The following is a 15458-nucleotide window of genomic DNA, read 5'->3' as shown; positions in this document are numbered from 1 at the left end:
AGCGGCGTGGTAATATCTCGCTAGATTGGGCACCCCCAGGCCTCCTTGAGCTTTTGGCAGGTATAAGACCTGCCTTGCCACTCTCGGCGGCCTCCTGCGCCAAATGAAATCAAATATTTTCTTCTGCCAGTTACGAAATATCGGTGATGGCATATACACCGGTAGGGAAGCAAACAGATATAGCAATTTAGGTAATATGTTCATTTTAATAATGGCAATCCTGCCCAACCAGGAGAAACCCCTTTTGTTCCATCTACTCATATCTAGTGTCAGTTGTCGAATTAGAGGCGTGTAATTCAATGCATGCAAGTCCGTTAAGGTTGGGGAAATCTGTACCCCTAGATATTTAATTTTAGATTTGGCCCATCTAAAAGGAAACTTGGCTCGCAGAGAGTGCACAGTCTGGTGATCCAGGTTAATATTAAGCAGCTCTGATTTGTCGACATTCACCTTGAGGCCAGAAACACTACTAAACTTAGAGAGTTCAGTCATTACGCCCTGCAGGGAACGTTCGGGGTCCGTTAATATTAACAATACATCGTCAGCGAACAGTGACAAGGTAAACTGCGTCTGGCCCAACAGTACACCCTGGATATCTGGGGCCTCTCGAATTTTGGTGGTCAGAGGTTCCATATAGAGGGCGAAGAGCAGTGGGGAGAGTGGACACCCCTGTCTAGTGCCCCTGCCGATGTTGAAAGCCGGGCCATAACCATTGTTAACTTTTACCTTAGCTTTAGGCTGGTCGTATAATTTTTTAATCCACTTGATAAAGTAAGGGCCAAAGGAAAATTTTTCCAGTGTGTGAAATAGGAACGGCCAGTGCACAAGATCAAATGCTTTTTCAGCATCCAATGAAAGGAGTACTGCCGGTATACGCTCCTTTTGCACCCACCACACAAGGTCTACGACCTTTCGAATATTGTCGGCCGCCATTCTCTGAGGAACAAATCCCACTTGATCTGTGTGCACTAGGCCTGGTAAAAATTTGTTAAGGCGTAGGGCTAAAAGTCGAGCAAGAATTTTTAAATCGACATTAATAAGTGAGATCGGTCGATATGAGCTACACAACAAGGGGTCTCGGCCCGGTTTAGCCAATACAGTGACCCCTGCGGTGTTAGCGTGGGATTCAATGTGTCCCCCATCCCTCAGGCTATTAAAATAGTCAGTTAAGGGGCCTGCCAACGCGCCCGCACACTTTTTATAATATGCCCCAGAAAAGCCATCAAGTCCAGGGGACTTGCCTAGCTTGAGTGACTTAATAACTAAGTGCACTTCCTCCTCCGTAATAGGAGCGTCCAAGGCTCGGCATTGTTCAGGCGTCAAAGCAGGTAGTGACAAGCCACTCAAGTAACGATCAATCTCTGAATCAGTTATAGTGGACTGGGCACTATAACAAAACGCTATAGAATTCGGAGAACGCATTCCTAATGTCCGAGGAGGAGGTGTGGACATTCCCAGCACCATTCTTAATTTTGGAAATATTGTTCTGGGCCAGTCTAGTACGTAATTGTCTGGCCAAAAGTCGCCCCGCTTTGTCCCCCCCTTCATAGTAGACTTGCCTGGTGAGATCCATAGCATGTAAAACCTGGGTATTATGAAGGTGAGCTAGTTTATCCTTAAGTACCAACAATCTGCGGTAACATTTCGCTGATTGGGTTCTCATGTGTTCCCTGGCTAGCATAGTGATCTGAGATTGGAGGTCCTGCCTTGCCTTTTCTCTATTTCTCTTGCACCAAGTTGCTCTAGATATCAAGATGCCCCTAGCCACCGCCTTCGAACATTCCCATAAAGTGCTAGCGCTAGTAGAAGAGAGGCTGTTAACCTGGAAGTATTCCTGTAAATGGGAGTCCAGGTCTTTGGAAAAGCTAACATCCTGCAGTAAGGATTCATTTAGCTTCCAGTATCGATCCCCGGTATCACCCCTGCCCAGCGTGACATCTAGCCGGATCGGGGCATGATCGGACCATGTGATTGCCTCGATATCTACTGCTCGCACCCGGTTGCCCAGCACCCCATCCACTAGAAAGTAATCTATACGTGAGTAGCTCTGATGGGGTGCTGAGAAGTAGGTGTACACCCGAGACCTCGGGTTTCTATCCCGCCAAATGTCCATCAAATTCCAATCATCCAGAAGCCCCTTTAGACCTGTCCTCTCCAGCGTCTTAGCAGTCGGGGATTGCGAGGAATTGTCCAGCTCCGGGCACAACGTGATATTGAAATCGCCACCCAGGACAATAGCTCCTTCAGCATGAGCCAGCAAAAGAGCCTGGATACTCTTCCAAAAATCACATTGTTCCCTATTTGGGGCATAAAGATTGAGAAAGGTATACACTACATTATCTATACGAACTTTTAAGAGTACAAACCTCCCGCCAGGATCTGCCATGTGAAAAAGATATTCAAACACCAAATGAGCTGAAAGTAAAATTCCAGTGCCTGTGTACTTCGCGCGGAGGCCACTGGCTGCCAAAAAAGCGTGAGGATACTCCTTAAACGCTACCAGGTGTTCGTGCCGCTTCTTTAAGTGGGTCTCTTGTATAAAGGCGATATCTGAGTTTAGACATTGAAGTTCCTTTCTAAGCAAGTGACGTTTGCGAAAGGTATTTAAACCCTTCACATTTAATGATATGATGTTAACCATGTGGAATATTGGTTATAGAGAAGTCCCTCTTGAAAAGCCCCTCCATACTCCTAGAAAAATTCCTGTAGAGACGTGTGTGTGTGGCATGCTGTCCCCCTTGAGAATTCAAACACGCTGATACATAAAAAGAACATACAGACCCCCTAGCCCTTCTGGCCTCCCAAGATCCAACCCCCAATCCCTCACGGATTTGATTCGCTAATTCGTCGCAAATCCACCTTGGGGAGCTCATGTGTTGCAACACTCGTGACCCCCCCAGACCGTAGCCCTCTCCCACAAAGATAACTTGGACAACTTGAGGCAAATACATAACTGGCAAATTATTAGCCTTGCCAAAAATGCAAATAAACCTGTCCTGGAAACGCTGGTGATAATAAAGAGAACACTCTTAGCAACAAGTCAGAATATGTTCAGGTATAGGCTTCAACAAGCCGGATCGCCTGAAAACAAGGCAATAAGGATAAGATAGAGTGCCTATAAAATGTCAACCTTTCTCGGCCGGCAGGCTCCCCTTCCACGACTGCTGCCGACGGAGGCGCCCGCGGCCTGGTCCCTGCCGTTGCCATCTCGGAGTGGGATCTTCCGGGCGTGGTCGTGACACGGGCTGCGCATGCTGAAAGGCAACCTCCAGGCCTGCCTTACGAAAACTCTCAGCAGCCTCGGCCAGGGACCGGATGCGATAGGTAATGCCCCTGCGTTGAAAAATAAGGGCAAAAGGGAATCCCCACCTGTAGCGGATCTCCTCATTACGCAGCGCCAATGCGACCTCCCGCAGCGTGAACCGCTTCTGCAGGGTGACTGGAGCCAGATCATGGTAAACAGAAATCATGTGGCCTTCCCAGGACCACTGCTGCTTTGCCCGCGCACACTGAAGAACTTCCTCCTTAAGCCGGTATTTATGAAATTTTATAATAATGTCTCGCGGCTGGTTCTCACGTCGTGGGCCAATAGCTCTATGGGCGCGGTCCAACTCGATTACTGGGTCGTCATCGTGGGTACTAGGGTTGGAGGCGCCGTGAGCTAGCAAAAATTTACAAATGGCCCCTGCAGTGTGCAGGCAGTCCTGGAATTCCTCCGTTTCTGGAACGCCACGCAGTCGGAGGTTCGCCCTCCGCGAACGGTTCTCTAGATCTTCTAGCTTGTCTTGGACAAGTTCTAGCTCCGCCGAGATTTCCTTATTTTAGGTAGTTAGGGCCTCGATAGCTGCACTGTGGGTGTCCGCTCGTAAGTCGATATCATCCACGCGGTTTCCCAGCGCATTCAAATCTTCTCTCATATCCGCCATCGACGCTAGTAGTTCAGCTTTATGGGCTTTAAGATCGGCCCGTAGCTCTATAAACCAGCTACGCATCTCATTTCTGGTTGGAAAATCCAAGTTGGAAACCACGGGCTCCTGCACAACAAGATTCGGCCCACCATCTTGAACTTCCATGTGGTCGCTGTCTGCAGGGATATTCGCGGCCTGTACCTCGTCGTCGGACGCCAGCTCACCGGCAGATTTAGAGAAGGAAAATTGTTTTAAGTCCACTAATCGTTTACGCGCAGCCATCCTGAAGTGAGCACCCGCAATAATATTGCTTTAAATCTGAAAACGCAGGAAGGTTTGCTATAGAATTTAGCCTCTTTTAAGATTTTGGGAGAGGAGCTCACGTCTCAAGCGGCCATCTCGTAGCGCTGCTCACTAGCGCCCCTCGCAATTATATCTTTTTTTGAGATGCGGCGACCAGAATTGTACACAGTATTCAAGGTGCGGTCTCACCATGGAGCGTTACAGAGGCATTATGAGATTTTCCGTTTTATTCACCATTCCCTTTCTAATAATTCCCAACATTCTGTTTACTTTTTTGACTGCCGCAGCACACTGTACCGACGATTTCAATGTGTTATCCACTATGACACCTATATCTCTTTCTTGGGCTGTAGCACCTAATATGGAACCCAACATTGTGTAATTATAGCATGGGTTATTTTTCCCTATATGCATCACCTTGCACTTATCCACATTAAATTTCATCTGCCATTTGGATGCCCAATTTTCCAGTCTCACAAGGTCTTCCTGCAATTTATCACAATCTGCTTGTGATTTAACTACTCTGAACAATTTTGTGTCATCTGCAAATTTGATTATCTCACTCGTCGTATTTCTTTCCAGATCATTTATAAATATATTGAAAAGTAAGGGTCCCAATACAGATCCCTGAGGCACTCCACTGTCCACTCCCTTCCACTGAGAAAATTGCCCATTTAATCCTACTCTCTGTTTCCTGTCTTTTAGCCAGTTTGCAATCCACGAAAGGACATCGCCACCTATCCCATTACTTTTTACTTTTCCTAGAAGCCTCTCATGAGGAACTTTGTCAAACACCTTCTGAAAATCCAAGTATACTATATCTACCGGTTCACCTTTATCCACATGTTTATTAACTCCTTCAAAAAAGTGAAGCAGATTTGTGAGGCAAGACTTGCCCTTGGTAAAGCCATGCTGACTTTGTTCCATTAAACCATGTCTTTCTATATGTTCCGTGATTTTGATGTTTAGAACACTTTCCACTATTTTTCCTGGCACTGAAGTCAGGCTAACCAGTCTGTAGTTTCCCGGATCGCCCCTGGAGCCCTTTTTAAATATTGGGGTAACATTTCCAGGCTCAGGGTAGGGCTCTATTTTGTAACACCAGTGCTATTCTTTTATTGGTTGGGGTGGGGCGTTCTGGTCCTTTTGTTTTGTTTTTCACTAGTTTTTGGTTTATATCAATTCAAATACATGATATGAAGGAAAATAAACCAGAAACAAAATAGAAAAAAAGAAAACAAAAGAAAATGAAAAAAATTTAGGGGTAGATTTTATAAAAGTATGCCTGTGCGTACTTTTGTTCGCGCACCAGGCGCAATCAAAAGTACGCCGGATTTTAATAGAATCGCGCGTAGCCGCACATATCCTTTAAAACCGGGGTCAGCGCGCGCAAGGGTGCCCCAAATCGGCAGTCTGCGCGCGCCGAGCCGCACAGCCTGCCTCCGTTCCCTCCGAGGCCGTTCCAAAATCGGAGCGGCCTCGGAGGGAACTTTCCTTCCACCCCCCTGCACCTTCCCCTACCTAACCCACCCCCCAGCCCTATCTAAACCCCCCTACCTTTGTTTTAAAAGTTACGCCTGCAACGGCCAGCTGGCCGGTGCGTGATTCCCCGGCTCGGTAGCTGTTGTGGAGGCTTCAGCCACACCCACGAAACGCCCTCGGGCTGGAACCACACCCGCGGCCCCATCCCCAAATGATGCGCCGCCGCGACACACACCCCCGACACGCCCCCCCCAGGAAAGCCCCGGGACTTACGTGTGTCCTGTGGCTTGCACGCACCGCCGAGCCTATTCAACATAGGCTCGGCGCGCGCAGTGGGAACTTGGGGCAGGTTTTCGGGGGGTACGCGTGTATTTTACGTGCTTACCCCTTTGAAAATCTGCCCCTTAGTGGATAGATGTCATGTGGTTTAATAAATGAATAATATAGACTATTTTGTGAAATATGATTTTAAGTATTTTATGCTTTTAAAAGACTTTAGTTTCATAACACAGTATCTATTGTTTTGGTCACAGATGATGGGACGTTTCTTTAGTGGACTGGCTCAATCTGGAGCTTGGTGCTGCTTTGATGAATTTAATCGAATTGACATTGAGGTCCTCTCTGTAATTGCCCAGCAACTCATAACTATTAGAAATGCTAAAGCTGCAAAGGTAATATTTTATATTTATAAACATATTTTAGTTCTAGTTACCAAAGAAATACTGTGGAGGGTTTTTTTTTCCACTAATTAAATTGATATTTTAGAATAAGAACATAATAACATAAGAAATGCCATTCAGAGAAAGACAACATATGCTCTTGCTCAAAGATTTTACAATGCCTCAAGTACATTGTGAGACACACTCATACCATTAAAATTTGTAACTGTGGTATCAGACGAAATGTTCTAATCAGTATTATTATTTTTTTTTATTGTATGGTTCATAGTGCAGTGGATTGAGGGTAACCTTCACTCTCTGTAAAAGATAATCAGGTCTGTCTGTGGCAGCCTATAAATCTTTTTTTCAGGATGACAAATAGGTGCACAGTATGTTTCTGTAGTGCTTGTAAATAGATCTGACTTTATTTGCAAGGAACATTTACATACAAGTTCCATTCAACCAGGAAATAGGCTGTGATTTTTTTTTTTTTTAAATAGACACTTTATTGTTGTCCATATAAGAATCGTACAACACAAAAAACACATCTAGACATAGGAACAACTATCAAGATTTTTCAATAAACAAAATAAGTCCCGTCCCCCCCTCCCCTCGTCATGCACATCCTACTAGTTTGCATTATGGATAAGCAAGAAAAGAAAAGATACAGGTAGTATAATAAGTAAAATATATCCATCTGGATCGATCCCAAAGAACAATACATACCCTTCATCAGCAATCGTTGAAAGAAAAATCTCATATATCCCATTATTAAAAGTAAGGAATCAACGGGGTATGCCTCAGCCAATAAATAGATTCAAATTAATGAGAGGTATTTTGCCATTGCAAATAAGGACCCAGATTAAGTAGAATTTTTGCAGATGACAAGTCTTTTCTGCTGGTGCAAACATTATGAATTCTGGAAAGTTCTCTCTCCGAAGTTGAATCGACCTTCTATTTCCAGGTCCTAGCAATCTCAAGTCGAGCTGTAATACAAACCTGTGAGATTAAAGATTGTGAAGCTACATTCTTACATTGCTCAATATTATTCAAAAGGGCAACTTCCATTTGCAAATATGTAGACTTTGCAAGTATCTCAGAAAGAAAAGTCTCCATCTGTTGCCAGAAAGGAGATATATACCCACCCATCCACCACATATGAATGAAGGTGCCCGAGACAGTGCAACAACTCCAGCCCAGACCACTAAGATTAGGGTATATTTTTTGTAATCTATCAGGGGAATAAACCAGCAGTATAATAATTTAAACTGTTTTCCACCAGTAGGGAGGAAATGAAGGTTTTGCTAACCTGCCCAAAAATATCCAACCAATCATCTTCAGATAATTCCATTTGGGAGATCTCTTTCCCACACACTTATATGTGCCGATTTGCCCTCAGGTTTAGCATTCAATAATCTGTATACTTTAGAGATACAGCCTTTTAAAGTTTTAACAGGGGAAGAAAAACCTTCAAAAAGGGATTTACAAGCTCAAGCTGTTTCCCCACCTTATTACTCCAACAAAAATGCTGATAAGTGAGAAATTCAGAAGGTGGCAGTTTCTTAACTATGCACAAAGTTTCAAATGATACCAGGTGCCCCGTCTCCCATAAATATTCTAATCTTGAGATACCACATCACTTCCAGATTGCGAAGGAATGATGGGAGCTGCTTGGTGTAAATTTAATATTATGAAACAGATGTGTAAGATGAACATAGGTCCTATGGCCCACCAATCTAAACTTCCACCTCTGCCAGACTTTCAAAGTATGGCGAGTAGTAGCAACCATATTAGGACACAACCTCCAAGTATTTCATGCTTGCTAAGGGGTCGCTGTTAAGGACCCGACATCTGGGATTGCTCAATTATCAAGGCTCACAGTTGGGCAGCTATGAAATACCTTAAAAGGTTAGGCAATCCAAGACTCCCATCAGCTTTGGATTTGTAAAGGACAGGTCTGCTTAGCTGGGGGGGGACGTCACTTCCAAATAAACTAAACATATTCCTCTGCCCCCCTTTTAGCAGTGAGTTGGAGATAGAAATAGGGAGCATTTGAAGGAAATAAAATAGGCACGAGAGGACATTCATTTTAATGGTAGCCACTTGACCCAGCCAAGATAGGGGTAGGCAGTTCCATTTTTGTAAATCCTTCCAAATCTGGTTCATCAAAGGGGGACAGTTCAATGCAAACAAATCCTTCGGATGACGACTCAGGTAAATCCCAAGATATTTAAATTTGCTAGATGCCCAATTAAATGGATGTGCCCTATGCAGGTGCTCGACCAATTCTGGGTTACATGTAATATTCTGAATTTCTGATTTGTGCCAGTTGATCTTGAAGCCTGAGACTAAGAGGTAGATTTTTTGTGCGCGCGTACTTTTGTTCGCGCACCAGGCGCGAACAGAAGTACACTGTATTTTATAAGATACGCGCGTAGCCGCGCGTATCTTATAAAATCTTGGGTCGGCGCGCGCAAGGGGGTGCACATTTGTGCAACTTGAGCGCGCCGAGCCCTGCGCATGCTGCCCGTTCCATCCGAGGCCGCTCCGAAATCGGAGCGGCCTCGGAGGGAACTTTTTTTCTACCCCCTGCACCTTCCCTTCCCTTCCCCTACCTAAACCACCCCCCCGGCCCTATCTAGACCCCCCCCCTAACTTTATCGGAGAAGTTACTACTGCCTCCGGGCAGTAGTAACTTATGCGCGCTGGAGCGGCAGACCCCGACACAGGCCGCTGTGTCGGGGCACTCGGCCACTCCCCCGGACCGCCCACACGCCCCGATCCCTAACCGCGCCCCCTGACCACGCCCCCGACCGCCCCTTTTTGCAAGCCCCGGGACTTATGCGCGTTCCGGGGCTTGCGCTCACCGCCGAGCCTATTCAAAATAGGCTTTGAAAATCCAACCCTAAATATATAGAACTTGTGTTCCACCGCTAGCAAGGACCTGGAGGGGTCAGTTAAGGTAAACATATCGTCAGAAAAGAGGGAGAGTTTAAAAGCTAAGGATTTCAGTCGAAAGCACATATATCTAAATGATTGTGAAGGGAAATGGCCAAGGGCTCCAAAAAGATAGTAAATAATAAAGGAGAGAGTGTACATCCTTGGCGAGAGCTCTCTCCACAGAAACATAATCAGAAAAACCCCCATTGACCCAAACGCAAGCTTTTGGATTCTCATAAAGCGTGTGAATCCAAGAGCAAAAAAATTTGCCAAATTCCATTTTCGCCAAAACACAAAAAAGAAAAGGCCTATGGACCATGTCAAAGACCTTTTTGGCATTGATGGAAAGAAAAACTGAATCGATTTTATCCCTGTGAGCCCACCACATAATGTCGACCAGTTTGCGAACATTATCGCCAGCCAATCTTCCTGGAATGAAGCCTGCTTGGTCAGGGTATATAATCTGTCCAATGAAAGTATTAACGTGGTCCGCAATGATTTTAGCTATTAACTTGAAGTCTTAGTTAATTAGAGAATGGGGCGGTAAGACCCACATAATGCTGGATCATGACCTGGCTTGGCAATAATAATAATGCCTGCTACATTAGAATTACAGTGTAATGATCCACCATTTCTTAAGAAGTTAAACACTTTTTGTAGATGGGCAATAGTAAGAGGGCCAAACTGCTTATAAAACTAAGCCGTTAGGTCGTCATGACCAGGAACTTTGCCACTCTTAAGGGTCTGTATAGCGTTTAAAATCTCAACACTAGATTTCTCACAGGACAAGCAGGATGGTAGTCCTCACATATGACATCATCAGGATGGAGCCCAATCATGGAAAACTTCTATCAAAGTTTCCAGAAATTTGACTGGCCCCTACTGGGCATGCCCAGCATGGCACTAACCCTGCAGCCAACAGGGGTCCCCCTTCAGTCTTCTTTTTTCCGCGCAGCAGTAGCCTCGCGGTTTAGGAGCTCTGAAGAGATTCCTGACAGGAATTTTCCTCACGGAGTTAATTAAACTTAAATTGCCCCACAGGGGTCCTTCCTCTAACTTTTCTCAGACCGCGGTGCCCCGGTAAGTTTTTTGACCGTCTTTCGTCAATTACCATCAGATTTGGCCCTCGCGGCCTACTGGCCGTCGACCGTACCGCGGCTCGATTTTTTTCGATGGCCATGGCGTCAGGGTTTCGTCGGTGCCCAGACTGTACTAGTACCATGTCCATCACAGACCTTCATGGAGTCTGTGTAATGTGTTTAGGCCGTGAGCATGATGTCCTGACTTGCACCAAATGTGCCCTCATGACACCAAAAGGTCGCAAAGCCAGAATGGAAAAGATGGGACTTCTCTTCTGTCCTCACACCCCGATGCCGTCTATCGCATTGACGTCATCAGAACCGGTACCATTGAAGTCGCACCAGCATCGACCACCGTCCGGTGACTGTCCGCCATTGACGTCTTCACGGCCATCGACTCCCGTTACTCCCCCTCAAGATCGAGGGGATCGTAGGGAGAAACATCGCTATCGGCATCGAAAGTCTTGGACCGTCGAGGGAGCGAAATCATCGACCTCGCTACCATCCGAGCCACCATCGAAGAAGCCCCATCCAGGAATGGCACCGACCATTCCTGTGACCGGGATATCGAGGCCACCCTCACCCGATCGGAGTTTGGGAGTCGCGATTCCGCCTGTAAAGGTGCTCCCTCCGACTGTGCCTCCGCCTCCCTCTTCTGTCACAGAGCAGAGGCTGCTTGCTCCAGGTCTCCGGGAAGAACTGGACCGGCTGGTCCAGGAGGCCATCGACAAGGCGATGCAACAGCTCCAGGTTCCTCCGGCACCGATACCGGCACCGAGAATGGAACCGGTCACCGACCGGCACCACTGCTATCCCGGATGGAGGCGCTCATGACCGCCCTTCCACTGGTGATTCCCGGGTCTCTGATGGCTCCGGTGCGCTCCCCGTTGACAGCTTCACTGGGAGGAGAAACACCGTTCCGCATTCCTCCTTCGGGAGTACTGCCTCAGCCATCGATGCCAATTCGTCCCTCACCACCGATTCATTCATCGGGGGCGATACGCACATCCTCGCCATTGATGCCTTCGATACCGGCACCGATGCCTTCTAGGCCGTCCACGGTGCCCCCGGCGATTCCTTCGATTTTCTCTGAGCCTCAGCAGGGGCCTTCGGGTATCCAACCCCCTTCTCGTCCTACAGGTCAGTCTGCTGATCCTTATGACACCTGGGGTGATGATACTTCCACAGACACCGATGACTTACCTTCACCTCCCTCTCCTACTGAAAGTAGAAAGCGTTCTCCTCCAGCGGACCTTTATTTCATTAATTTTGTGAAGGAAATATCAGAGTTGGTCCCTTTTCAGCTTCAAATGGAGCAGGATGATAGGCACCAGATGATGGAGCTCCTCCAATTCCTGGATGCCCCTAAAGTGATCACTTCTATTCCCATTCATCAAGTTCTTCTTTACCTCTTCAAAAAGAACTGGGAAGACCCTGGATCCGTTGCCCCAGTCCATAGAAAAGCTGACACTACCTATTTAGTACAATCAGCCCTCGGCTTTCAAAAATCTCAGCTCGACCACCACTCAGTGGTGGTGGAATCGGCTCAAAAGAAAGCAAAAAGGACGAAGCCTCACTCATCTACCCCTCCTGTTAAAGAGCACAAGTTCTTAGACATTATTGGTCGACGAGTGTTCCAAGGGGCCATGCTCATCTCCAGAATTGCTGTTACCAGCTGTATATGACCCAATACAATAGGGTCATTTTCAAGCAGATACAGGACTTCTCTAAAACCCTGCCTGACCAATTCCAACAACAACTTCAAATCCTTGTCAACAAGGGGTTTGAGGCAGGAAAGCATGAGATAAGGATAGCATACGATATCTTTGAAACCTCTTCTAGGGTGTCTGCAGCTGCTATTTCGGCAAGACGATGGACCTGGCTCAAATCTTCTGACTTTCGCCCAGAAGTACAAGACAGGCTATCTCACCTGCCATGTGTAGGAGACAATCTGTTCGGTGAACAGATCCAGCAAATAGTGGCTGAATTAAAGGACCATCATGAGACCCTTAAACAGCTCTCATCGATACCTCCCGAATTCCCCTCAAAACAAACCTTTAGGAAGGACTCTAAGAAGTCATTCTTCCATCCAAGGATGTACTATCCTCCACTAGCAATGTCCCGAACTACGAGGCCTTCTCAAAAACCTCAGCCTCTCCAGGCCCGAAAACAAAAGCCGCAAGCAGCTCCCTAGCCGGGGCCTGCTTCAGGTTTTTGACTTTCACTTGGACAGCAGCAGCCTGATTCCTCTGCCAAGCATACCAGTGGGAGGTTGATTGTGCCACTTTCACAGCATGTGGCAATCAATCACAACCGACCAATGGGTGCTAGCAATCATTGCTCAGGGTTACCACCTAAACCTTCTTGCTCTTCCATCGGACTCACCACCTCTGCAAGCATGGAGAGTATCCGACCATTCTGTCCTTCTGGAGCAGGAGGTTTCCCTTCTTCTCCAGTTAAGAGCAATAGAACCCTTCCCTCTCTCGCACCAAGGCCCAGGGTTCTATTCCCGATACTTTTTGATCCCCAAAAAATCCGGGGGGTTCGTCCAATTCTGGACCTATGTGCTCTCAACAAGTACCTACAGCGAGAAAAGTTCAAGATGGTAACCTTGGGCTCGCTTCTACCTCTTCTGCAAAGAGGAGACTGGCTCTGCTCTCTGGACCTTCAGGGCGCATACACACACATTGCGATAACTCCAGCTCATCGCAAATACCACAGGTTTTTAGTAGTCCCAAAGCATTATCAATACCGCGTGCTTCCCTTCGGCCTATCATCGGCACCACGAGTCTTTACCAAATGTCTAGTGGTTGTCGCAGCTTTTCTCAGGAAAGAAGGTGTTCACGTCTACCCCTATCTCGACGACTGGTTAATCAGGGCCCCAACCCAGCAAGCCACTTGGTCGTCCCTCAATTTGACCCTACACACTCTAATTTCTCTAGGATTTCTCGTCAATTACGAAAAACACCTTGGACACCTTGCAGGCAAAAGCCTTTCTACCTCAACAACGAGCGCTAACTCTCGTGTCTCTCGCTCACCAGTTGCAGTCTCAGCATACAGCAATAGCTTGCCAATTCCTCATCCTTTTAGGACACATGGCATCCTCAGTCCATGTCACACCAATGGCCCGCCTGGCCATGAGGCTCATGCATTGGACTCTGAGGTCACAATGGATTCAAGCTGTTCAGCCTCTGTCGACCATTGTCCACATCACCGACTCACTCCGTCTGTCTCTCGCCTGGTGGAAAAATCACAACAATCTCCTCCAGGGACTGCCCTTTCAAGTGCTAGATCCTCAACTCATCCTCACCACTGACGCTTCCGATCTCGGATGGGGAGCCCACGTGGACAATCTACAGACACAAGGGTCTTGGTCTCCAGGGGAAGCCAAACATCAAATAAACCTCCTAGAACTTCGAGCAATGCGATATGCTCTCAGGGCTTTTCAGGATTGCCTATCAAATCACATAATCCTGATTCAGATGGACAACCAGGTGGCCATGTGGTACATCAACAAGCAGGGAGGCACAGGCTCCTTCCTTCTGTGTCAGGAAGCTGTGCAGATTTGGGCAGAAGCGCTCTCCCACTCGATGTACCTCAGGGCCACCTACTTGCCGGGAGTGGACAATGTCTTGGCAGACAATCTGAGTCGTGTCTTCCAACCGCACGAGTGGTCTCTCAACCCCTCAGTAGCTGACTTCATCTTACAACAATGGGGTTATCTCCAGACAGACCTCTTTGCGTCCCCTCAGAACCACAAAGTCGACAATTTCTGTTCCTTCATTCGGAGCGAGCGCTCTCAGCCCAGAGATGCATTCTCCCTCTCGTGGGCAATCGGTCTGCTCTATGCATTCCCTCCACTTCCTCTTCTTTCGAAGACTCTCGTGAAGTTACGTCAGGACAAGGGAACCAAGATCCTGATAGCACCTCACTGGCCACGCCAAGTGTGGTTTCCAATACTTCAGGATCTCTCCATCCGCAGGCACATTCCATTGGGAATGGACCCGCATCTGATCACTCAAAACAACGGATGCCTACGCCATCCCAATCTTCAGGCCTTGTCTCTGACGGCATGGATGTTGAAAGGTTAATCCTTCAACCACTTAACCTTTCAGATTCGGTTTCTCGTGTTCTGATTGCTTCACGGAAGCCTTCCACAAGAAAATTCTATTCCTATGAATGGAAAAGGTACACATCATGGTGCACTTAGCAGTCCCTTGATCCCTTTTCCTGTCCAGTCCCAAGATTTTTGGACTGTCTCTGGCATTTGTCGGAGTCTGGTTTAAAGACCTCTTAAATCAGAATGCATGTCAGTGCGGTGGCCGCCTTCCATAAAGGTGTCGGGGATGTTCCTATATCAGTACAACCCCTTGTAACACGCTTTTTAAAGGGCTTGCTCCATATCAAGCCACCTTTACGTCCTCCTTAACCTTAACCTTTACGTCCTCCTTAACCTTAACCTGGTTCTTGGTCGGCTCATGAAACAACCATTTGAGCCTCTTCACTCCTGTGACCTAAAATATCTCACATGGAAAGTGATTTTCCTTTTAGCTATCACTTCAGCTCGCAGGGTTAGTGAGTTACAGGCCCTAGTAACCTATCCGCCTTACACTAAACTCCTGCAGGACCGGGCGGTACTCCACACTCACCCTAAGTTTTTACCCAAGGTAGTTTCGGAGTTTCACATTAATCAATCCATCATACTACCTACCTTTTTTCCCAGGCCCCATTCCAGTCCAGGGGAACAGGCTCTGCATACCCTTGACTGTAAACAGGCTCTAGCTTTCTATCTAGACCGTACACTTGCCCACAGGAAGAGCACTCAGTTATTCGTCTCTTTCCATTCCAACAAATTAGGGCAACCTGTGGGTAAGCAGACTCTCTCCTCCTGGTTGGCGGACTGCATATCCTTTTGCTACCAGCAAGCAGGCATTCCTTTTCAAGACCATGTTAAAGCACACTCTGTGAGGGCCATGGCGACTTCAGTAGCACACCTAAGATCGGTACCGCTTCCTGACATTTGCAGGGCTGCCACCTGGAGCTCTCTCTATACCTTCGCAGCCCACTATTGCTTGGACAAAGCCAGA

At 47.1% G+C, this 15458-nt stretch overlaps 1 protein-coding gene across 1 annotated transcript in view; it reads left to right on the top strand.

Annotated features, from left to right (window-relative positions):
- Window positions 1-15458, top strand: part of DNAH6 (dynein axonemal heavy chain 6) — a 3261518-nt gene that overhangs the window by 1234046 nt on the left and 2012014 nt on the right. Inside the window, 1 exon segment of the mRNA XM_029602297.1 lies at window positions 6227-6364. Within this exon segment, the coding sequence (XP_029458157.1) occupies window positions 6227-6364 (138 nt within the window).

Source organism: Rhinatrema bivittatum, chromosome 1 (assembly GCF_901001135.1).
Source record: "Rhinatrema bivittatum chromosome 1, aRhiBiv1.1, whole genome shotgun sequence".
Taxonomy (NCBI): domain Eukaryota; kingdom Metazoa; phylum Chordata; class Amphibia; order Gymnophiona; family Rhinatrematidae; genus Rhinatrema; species Rhinatrema bivittatum.
Note: the sequence above shows the minus strand (reverse complement) of the source record. Positions and strands in the feature narration are given on the sequence as shown.